General features: G+C 32.9%; 1 protein-coding gene across 2 annotated transcripts in view; it reads left to right on the forward strand.

Annotated features, from left to right (window-relative positions):
• Positions 1-10,335, forward strand: part of HOOK3 (hook microtubule-tethering protein 3) — a 75,153-nt gene extending 64,818 nt beyond the window's left edge. For both annotated transcript variants that reach the window (XM_012724939.1, XM_004682289.2), the window contains 5 exons: positions 433-515; positions 1,001-1,101; positions 2,418-2,522; positions 2,671-2,742; positions 5,067-10,335. In XM_012724939.1, coding sequence (XP_012580393.1) covers positions 433-515; positions 1,001-1,101; positions 2,418-2,522; positions 2,671-2,742; positions 5,067-5,207 — 502 coding nt within the window. In that variant the 3' untranslated portion in view covers positions 5,208-10,335. The remainder of the gene's footprint in view (positions 1-432; positions 516-1,000; positions 1,102-2,417; positions 2,523-2,670; positions 2,743-5,066) is intronic.
• Positions 10,336-10,629: the final 294 nt, after the last annotated feature.

The raw sequence follows: 10,629 nt of genomic DNA on the forward strand, positions 1-10,629 counted from the left end.
AGTTCCCTGGTTGGGGATTGATCTTATGCTGCAAATAGCTTCATAGTGCTGAGACTTAACCTCTTGTGCCAGTAGAGAGACCTCTTATTAGAATTTTTATTTTCTTTGCAATAATATTTTACATTATAAACCCTGCAAAGTTTTTAATTTTTGCAGTATCCCATTTCTAGAACAGAAAATAAAAATCATTAAGTTTCTTTGCCCTCTTATGCATGTTTATGTAAAAGAAATAACTGCTAATATTTTAGGCTGAGGTTTTTGTCTCTGATTTTATTTTTAGATTAATTTAAATATATTAAATTCATGCTGGATTAATCTTTTTAATCCTTGTTATTTTATGCAATTCTAAGAATAAACAACTTAGTTCTTTCATTTGAAGTGGAAAAAAGCAAAACTGTAGTGCGTGACACAGTGCTATATATTTTCTTACAGAGAGAAACTGCATGAAGCCAATAATGAATTGCAGAAGAAGAGAGCTATTATTGAAGACCTTGAACCAAGATTTAACAACAGCTGTGAGTTATTCTAATTAGCATATTTCTAAATTGGTTATCATAGTGATAATGAATTTAAATTAAATTGGCTATTTTAGAAATAGGCCCTGTTACATATTCTAACAATAAAAGAATTTGCCTTTTTTCAGGAAATGTATATACTCATCTTTACAATATTTTTTAGTCTTTGGTTATAGTTGTTTTTCCCCTCAACTATGAATTTGAATGATACTTTTATGTTTTCATAAGGTGGTTGCATGTAAGTCACCAGCTGAAATAGCCTATATGGTATTTATACATATAAGTAACTTGAATTCAGTTTTTTGTTGTTGAGTGTAGAACAAGGCACAGACTTTTACTTTTTTGTAGTGTTTTGTTGTAAAATATTCTTAACATAAAAATGACCACTTTCATTTCATTCAGTTTATTATTTTGTTGGATAAAAATTTTTGAAGTTGCTCTAATTTTCAAAATACTTTTTTTTTTTTTTGCTGTTTCATCTGCAGCCTTAAAAATTGAAGAATTACAAGAAGCTTTACGGAAGAAAGAAGAGGAGATGAAACAAATGGAAGAGCGATATAAAAAATATTTAGAGAAAGCCAAAAGCGTAAGTATGAATTTGTGGGCAACTCAATCTACTTTCTGATCATGTTTCACTGGTCAGCTATAGTGTGTATCCAGTGACTTCTCATGCAGTGAGTTACCAGTAGAATAACTAGCAAGAGGAAAATGAGACCTCTCTCTTGATTCCTAGGATAATGAGATTATTGAAACAAGTTAATGAATACCTTTAGGAAATCATCAGGTAAATCCAGAATTTGAGATAAAAGTCACTGTTAATGGAAAACAAAAACTGGCAGTGAAGCATGGAGGAGCACAAAAGTCTGTTCAAATGTAAAGAACCCAAAGGGACCAAAGTTCTGTATTTAGGCAAAAGAGGAGATTATAGACATTTTAGAGACACCTATAGAAATGTAGACTTGAACTAAGTAGTGGTGATTTAAGAATTGTTAGTTTTCTTGTACATGATGATATTGCCATTTTATGTGACCTTAGTATAAGGAGATGTATGTTGAAATAGTTAAATGTTATTATCATGAGGATTGCTGATTATTAAAATAGTCCATTGTGTGTGTGTAAAACTCAAATGTAGCAGTGGAGCAATTAGTGAATCTGGATTAAAGGAGATAGGTTTTTTATTTTATATTCAAGTTTCCTATAGATTTCATCCCCCCTTTTTTTTTTTTAAGATTTATTTATGCATACAGAACTGTGGTACAGGTCAAAGGTGCAGGGGCGGTGAGAGGATTCACCAGAGAGCAAGGAGCAGAACAGGCAGATTGACGAAGTACACTGCTGAGGAGAGCAGTGGGAGAGGCAGGGGGGTTTTGCTGCACCATGTGGGTCACCTCCCTGGCCAAGGATCGCACTCGTGTTGAAGCTGCTGGGCCTAGCTTTGTAGTGCTGCTCTTTGACTTGTTGGGCCACCAGGCAGGACTCGATTTCATCCTTTTTAAAGTAAAAGTACTGGTACCAAAAAACCCTTCCCAGAAGACCTCTAGTCGGCCAAAGAGAATTGCATTTCATCTCATGCCTCCACCAAGCCCTGGGCAGAGGGAGAGATGGGTCACAATGATAGACTTGTAAGCCATCTGGACCTCTAAGTAACTCAGGCAAAGTGCTCATTGAACTGAATCCATAAAAAGGAAAGGAAAGTTGCTGTCAATGATATGATTTACTAATACTAATCCATAACTACTTCTAGAATAAATTCTTCCACATTTTACATAGCTAAAAGTTGCAGCAATTAGATGTGATTTCATATATTCTAAATTTAAATTATCCTTTTAAGAATTGCGGCCATAAGTGGTGCATTCTTTAACTTTGAAATTTTTTTTATTTTTCAATTATTACTTGTTGCAGGTTATCCGTACTTTAGATCCTAAACAGAATCAAGGAGCAGCACCAGAAATACAAGCTCTTAAAAATCAACTGCAGGAACGAGATCGGCTCTTCCATTCATTAGAGGTGGTTGTCTGTTCTATATGGTGTTTGATTTTTGATTCTTTCTTTCCTAGGAAATTTGCTATAAAAAATTGTACCTATGAATTTATATAGTTATTTATGATTGTTTTATAGATATTGTTTTTCATCTTTACATGTGCTTGGTTTTTAGAAAGAATATGAGAAAACGAAGAGTCAAAGAGAAATGGAGGAGAAATATATTGTTAGTGCCTGGTACAATATGGTAAGAAAATAACACTTCAAAAGCTGTTTCAAAGTGCAATGAATATGTAATATTGTACTCCTTTCACTGTAGAAATAATTCCATTCCACCAAATGAATCTGAAAGTAATTGTTATTCTAACTCATACTAACAAAATCTTAATGCTAACTTTACAACTGAAAAGCAGACATAAGAATTGCCATAAAGAGGGTTGGGTCACTTTGAACTCATTATTCTAGCGATTGGAACAATAAATGATATTTTGATTTCTTTTCATTGGAACCACTTTATTACAGCGGAAAGGGACTGCAGGAATACATAAACTCAAATGAGTATTTTTATTGTGTGGGACTATTCCAGTGCCTTTTGGGGATAGGTATTTATAATGAGGAAAATTTAATTTTTTCGTTTAAAGAATGTTCATGATATTAGATCCTGGACCACTGATGATTCTGAAATGAAATTTTCCAACAACAACAAAAACCTTAAAAGTATTACAGGGGAAAATAAATTATCAACTTTCTAGACTTCATTAAGGTTTTCTATCTGTGAAAAGCAGTGGATCTGGAAGAATGTTATAATTGGGGTTTTTTTGGTATTTTTCCCCTAGATTTTCTTGTATTTTTCTTCTTTATTGTTGTTCTTAGTAAGACTACTTGTGCCTTCTCAGTGTTAGTTACCTGAGACAGGAAATTGGAATAGATTTCTTGTATCATCCCCTCTTCACCCTATAGTTGTATTATTGGCACACTATCAATATGTTATAATTGATACTTTGTGAAAATTCATACGGTTTCATACATGGACCTTTAGGTCAAGGGACACATATATGATGGTGGTCTCATGTGCTGTGTGATTTTTTTTTTTTTTGCTGTGTAGTGTGCATACTGGCTGGGTTTTTGTAAGATATTTTGTGACATTCACACAAAAACATTACCCACTGATGCATTTCTCAGAACATATCCCTGTTATTAAGCAATTCATGACTGTATTTTTCTTGATTAAAGTTACATATTTAAGATTTTATGTAACAAAAAAGAGGAAATCATGTTTGATTGAGAATACTGTTACTGGTAACAACTGGAGGTTTCTTGAATATGGAAACTTTAAAAGTAGAGAAAAAATATATAATTTAAGGGTGTTCTTTAGAAACTAATCCTGATTCCTCCTTTTTGTTCCATTTTTGTCTTCCTTAAAGATTAGTGTTAACAACCTTGGTGCTATTTCCCTCAATCCTTAATTAATAATTTCATATTCTTGACTGATTTTTATGACTTTGCATACTGTGTTTCTTAGGGAGCCAAATATATTTATTCTGGGATATGGGATAAAAGAGATGTCCTACTTTTCAGCGCCAAATAACTCTGTTCTGGAATTTGTCATTGGGAATATGGAGAAATGTTACATATTTGACTGATCAGATAAAATGAAATTCTATTAAAATGCCAAGTTATGACCAGTATTTTTCCTAAAGGTGACTCCAGTGATAAGACTCTAGTGTGTCTTATGCCAGCTTGTCTGTTTGCTCTGGGGAAGCCACTTCTCTTTTCTCACGGCGTGGCTTATCTGCCTGGCTCCTTTTTGCTCCACTTGCTCATTTCTTCCTTGTTGCCAGCATCTGCTTCCTCCCATCAGTTTATTTGTACCTAATCATACTCAGTGTTTCTCTGCCTCTGTTATTCACTGATTTATTGAATCAGTCCCAGAACCACTTTTTCCTGATCTACTTTTAGACTGTCCTTGTTTCAGTCTCTCCCCCAGCCCAGGTTTCTTCCCTTCAGTTAAGGTGTGCCGGGCCCTACAACTGAGGGTCCTCTCACCTCTAAGTTAGTAGGCCATCCTTCTCCAGTCTTCAAGAAAGACCTCTTGCCCTCATTGGGCCCTCTGTTGTGGGATGTCAGGAAGTTTTCTCAATTTGTTTTGAGAATGCAAGTCTGCCCGAAGTGAAGATAACAGCATGGTGGTATGTATTGTGTGGAGTGTGGCTTTCCACCTTAAGAAACAAGTGCTTTTGTGTTTTTCCATTGCAAATAAATGCCTTGAATCAACTGCTACCAATCAATGCACTTTTTTCTTGGAGAATCACTACACTTGATTGAACGGGAAGTGTGTAATGTATGCTGAAATCTATTTTTGGTTATTGTAAATTCAAAAAATTTAATTTTTCCAAAGGCAGATTTGGAATTGTTGAAACTAAAATGTCAAGATTTTAATCTGTAATGAGCAGTATTAACATTCTAAATTGTGCCTTATAGTGCAATATAACAAATTCTGCATGATGAAATTTTCTTTTATGAGAATGTTCCACTATTTTTTTATTGATTACTTTTTCTTTTCTGTTCTAGGGAATGACTCTGCACAAAAAGGCAGCTGAAGATAGGCTTGCTAGCACAGGTTCAGGGCAGTCATTTCTGGCTAGGCAAAGGCAGGCAACCAGCACAAGAAGATCTTACCCGGGCCATGTCCAGCCAGCCACAGCAAGGTAGACAAGTCTTGCCATTAGAACAAACCCCCCTGCATTCAAAGCATACTTCTGTTACATATAACATTTCAGGAAATTCAGCCAGCTTATATTTTGTCTCTATGTTAATCTTCAGTTGTTTCTCCTTTGAGGACTTTTTCTCTCCCTTATCTATAATGTTTTCATTCTTGGTCCTTTATTTTGTAGTCTTTTCAGTTCCTTTTAATGTGCCAAAATTTTTAAATGCCCAGTTAAAAGTGTTGTATAATAGTGTAGTACTTTTCTTTGTATGAAAATGTCCTTTCCCCAATGGTGTAGGCTTTGTAATGAATTAGATTTTCTGCCAACAATTGGTATACGATTTATATTCTTTATTGTGCCTCTGTGTTATCATGCTTTATAAGAATGTCTTTGTTTAAAGGAAATTAATCTTTTTATGATATATTAATCTGTGTTTTCAATTGTTTTCCAAATGCACTTCAAATAACTTGCATATTTACTATATAAAATGGTTGGCAAGTATACTTTTTGCAAAGACAAATACATTGGCAGAGGTGCTAATCAAATCTTACCTAAGGCACCTGGTAGAATTACTTAGAGGGAAAAATGAATTTTCACGTTGTTTTATAGGAAATTAAATTTGTCTGAATATTTGGATATTTTTTTAACAACATCAATACATAGAATTTCATTACTTCCTACTAGTTTGCTGGTAGAAGTGAATGCGATGGTTATTTGGGGGGGGGGGGAATTACAGAAGGAAAAAAATGAGGCAGTGCATTAATTTTGTATTGTTTTGCAATATCAGAGTGATTGATCAAATTTTAGTAATGTGGCTGATATTTCTAACTTCAGTTGCCGGTCATATGAAAGATTCATTTTCCTACTTAACAAGTAACAGTCTTCTTACCTTTTGGTAAACTACCTTCTTCACTTGCATCTCACAAGTTTTACTTTTTCTTTATATAAACCCTTCTATTTTCCAGTAATTCCTAATACTTAACATCCTAATACTAGTCTTTAAAATCAATAAGCGACTTCTTATATGTGATGTTCTAACATATGTCTTTTACATTTTTTCCCTAATTCTCTATACTAGTCGAAGAATTTGCTACTGAATAGAATCGCTTGGGTATTTGGTTGCCTCAAACTGCTTAGATTTGTCAACAGATTGTTTGTTTATGTTAATGAATGACTGTCAAATGAAATAATAATCATACAGCACTTTGACTATATTAGGTGCTATATAAATGCAGAATATCATTCATTGGAAAATGAAATGCCTCTGCCTAACTTTCTATATTGACCAAACATATGGTTTCAAATTATATTTAAAAATCCCTCCACCTTTTTTTTTTACACCTGAAGTAGAAATCACTAAAGTAGGAATTACTAAAATTAAAGGTCAGTTTTTTTGTTTGTTTTTGTTTTTACATAGGTCACTTAAAATGAGAATTGGAGAAACTATATTGAAATATTTTAGTTCTACTTCCCTTTTTATAAGAACACTTACCTAAAAATTAGTAAAGTTTCCATTTGTCCTCAGAAACCATACTGAAGAATGGTAGTAGAGCATACATAAATGACTCTGCATTGCACTAATTTTTTACATTATGTACAGAGAAGTCTGAGTACAGGAAGAATTAGTAGTGATGGAGAAAACCATGTGAGTAGAATGTATTGTGGGGTTTTAGAGGCTAAGCAGACTGAATCCAACATAGAAAGTTTTGACAATGAAGATTAAAAACTAAGATAGTTACTACTCCCACATCCTTATTTCACAAATAGCATAAGGATTTAACTATTTTAAAACAAAGCATGAACACTAACTTTGGTAATGTAAAATTGTTGGGAAATTATACCCACAGAATAAAGTAGATGAAACTAAGCATTTAAGGGTTTATAAACCACTCATTTAATAGATTATAGCCCGTGAGATGAGTGGTTTTAAGTTTAGTTTTCTGGTTACTACTCCAGTTCTGGTCTCCTACCCATTCATCTACTTAGACATCTAAGCAGGTTGAAAAGGCACCAGGCTTTTCAAAGGTTTACTTCTGATTTTTCTTTTGCATCTGTTGCATGCCCTTATTTTAGTGTTTATATTCATAATTTCCATTCTCTTTTCTTATACATTTAAGTTTAACATACTATTTTCATTACAGATAAAACTGTATTTCTAAACACTATGATTTTTTTTTTAACCAGTTATAAAACTTAGCTGTAACAATGACAACTGTTTCCCTTGCCCACATTTGGACAGGATTTATGAAATTTCATTTCTCCAGTAATGATTAATAATTTCTCAGGTTTATGATGATCTTTTATGATATCTGGAAATTAAGAGGCATTGGGCACTTTAGATGTGACCGATACTGTGCTGTATTTTCATAAATTCCTTGTACACAGTAGCTTCATAAAGCCACAGTTCTCTTAACAGTGGAGCTAATCCTGACATCAGCAGTGGAGTAAGTACAGTGTTAAATTAGAGTTAGGTTGGATAGCTATCACCCCACTGTCTGCACTCTTACAAACAAAAAAGCTAGCTGTCTGTTTTCCGTTTAACCAGGGTAAGAAAATACAAAGTTAACAGCTAAAAAATATTAAAGCATAACATTTATGTTCTGCAGTGTATATTTAAGAAGTTTTTAAATGAGGATAAAAGACAGCAAATATAGCAGTTCACCATAACTAAAACAAGAATTGTATCTTAACAGAGCATTCAAAACCTTGATCATATCTTTTTATCAGTTCTCTACCTGATAAAAATTAAGAAGTCCCTAAGTAAAGGATCCACGATCCAAAATTGATCTACACTGAAATATTTCTATTAGATAACCATAGTCTGATAAAAAATTGGTTTAATGGGTTTTTAGATTATAATAAGGATAATATTGTGCTCTCATTTTGTTGAGGTTTTATTATTTTATTTATATAATAAAAATTCTGTAGTGCGGAATTAGGTTGAATAAAACTCACAGAAATAGCAGCCTGTGTATTTCATTAGTCCCTACAAAAAGCATGAAAAATTAGTGATGCACAAATAGCAGTAACTGACAAAGAGGAGTTAGTTGAGAAGAGGCACTGCATTTTATTTATGAGCTATTTTACTCACATCTCCTTTTCAGTACCAGTTTTGTTTATTCTAATTAACTAATATAATATTACATACTCTTTTGTGCCTCTTGTTCTCAGAGCAGCTTTCAGTCCTTTAAAGATACCACCATGTTTAAAACTTGAAAATATCCCAAATAAAAGGTATCTTGATAATTTTTAAGTTTTCCTCACTCTGTGCATTTAATCTCTGATTGTCCAGATCTCAGGCTCCAGGAATATTATAATTATCCCTATTTGGAACACTGTGAGATGTATCTGAGAAAACATCCAGAACCCACAGTTAGAGTAAAACCTGGTTGGTTTACAGCCACATGAATGAGAACTTTGCTCCTAAAGTGAGATGAATGTGCTTGGCATCTTGCTTTTGTTAAGGGCAAAATAACAGCATTAGAAATAAAATTGTTCCTGTTGCCTATATTTGGAAAAATATTTTGACTTTCCATCTTTATGTTATGAAGGAACTCTGCCTAGAAGAGACTGTCAATTGATGTAGCATTGTACTTAACAGTGAAGCCCCAGGGATATCCTGAAGTAGCATAAAAGAGTATAGGGTGCAAAATAAAATGGAATATCAGAATATTCAAAAAGTTATTTTAGCATATCTTTTATTTTTCCCTTTTTATGAGTTAAAAGGGGTTCCATTCAGTAAAGAAAATATTCTTTCCTGTAGACCAGCTGCAGAATGGCAGTTTATTTTGGTAATTGCACAACCCAGTTGCATTACATTTAGGAAGCATTTCAGAGTTTATTCTTTGTAACTATAATGATTAAAATATTTTATATCATCAACTTTTTATATAAGGAAAACTATTCTCAATGTCTGTGTCATCCAGTATTTTACTTTCTATAAAGCATATTTAAATAATTGGTATATGTTCCTTTATTGAAATTTGGAGGTATTTTTTGCCTAGTTTCGGCTCAGTAATTTCTAAGCTTTGTAATAAATACCATTCTGGTCTTAGAAACCTAAAAATAAGCAAATAACTAGCTGCTAATACAGCTAATCTACCTTTCCCAACCCCCCAAAATTCTGAAAGTATTAATATTTAATTTATTAAATGAAGGACCGCAAAATGTGATAACATCCTTACCTGTGTTCTTAGGAAATATTCACTGATTATTTTGTTTTCAGAAGCCTTTTATTAAATCCAATTCACATGTATTATCATCATGAATATTGGAACTTAAAAAATGTATGTTTATATATATATATATCTTGAAACACGAGTACACTTAGGTTCTTTGAATTGCATTGAAAATGATAGAGAAGGGACTTTAGTTTATTTGAGAACAGGACAAGTATATGTGTTTTTGCAATTTTGAGGGGCTTCCTGGTAATTACGTATCAACAATTATGTGTTGTCTCATTTCACAATTTTTTGTATTTTTTATTTTCTCCAGTAGTATTTTATGTTGCTGGTTAGATTTGTATGCCATATAGAGCATAGAAATCTGGGAAAGTAGCAGAAGCCTATTAAAGCAAATCCATTCCTGGAGGGTGGGATGGATTATCAGGATAAGAAATGACCTAATTATAAATAAATACTCAGACAGAACTATTACTACAATTCATACTTTGTCTATCTTAACAAGTGTTCCTAAAGTAATGGATTAAACAAAATTTTGTCTGTTACATGATCATTCAGTACAAACAGCAAACAAACACATAATTTAGTTTTAATTGTCCTGCCCTTCAGTGGGCGTTAACTAGGCAAACAGTATTAGTTTTCTAGAGTTACCACTTTATCTACTTTAAAAACCATTAGCCCAGTTTTATGTTCCCCTTGATTACACATAGTAGCCCAACACAAAATTTTGCTTAAAATGGAAGACTTAAAAAAATAATTCAAAAAAAGCCTTTACGTACCTGATATATTACTGCCAGACTCTGATTTAAACACTTAGCATCTGAAGATGAACTCATCAGAGCAGGTGTCCTTAGCTTCAAAATTTTAGGTTCACAGGGCTAACATATCAAATTACATATTTACTCAGAGCTTAAAGGGCGAAATAAATATGATGAGAAGAGCAATCAAAATGAGATGCAAAAAAACTACTATAGTGTGCTGAGGCTTTAATATATGGGGAGACTTCTAAGCAGGCATTATAACTTCAGAGATCTCTGAATTGATAAAGTAAAATAGTTTAGTAATTATATTGTAAAATTAATAAAAGGGACTTGTTTATTCTTAGTGTATTTGTCAACCTACTGGCAGTGATTACATACATTCTAGTGTGTTTTATGTTACTATTAGAAAGAATATATTAGTATTATTTACTATTGTTTCTGATCACTATACATTATTTATACTTTACTGAAGATTCACAGCACT

Source organism: Condylura cristata, unplaced genomic scaffold (genome assembly GCF_000260355.1).
Source record: "Condylura cristata isolate star-nosed mole 26May11 unplaced genomic scaffold, ConCri1.0 scaffold00014, whole genome shotgun sequence".
Classification (NCBI taxonomy): Eukaryota; Metazoa; Chordata; class Mammalia; order Eulipotyphla; family Talpidae; genus Condylura; species Condylura cristata.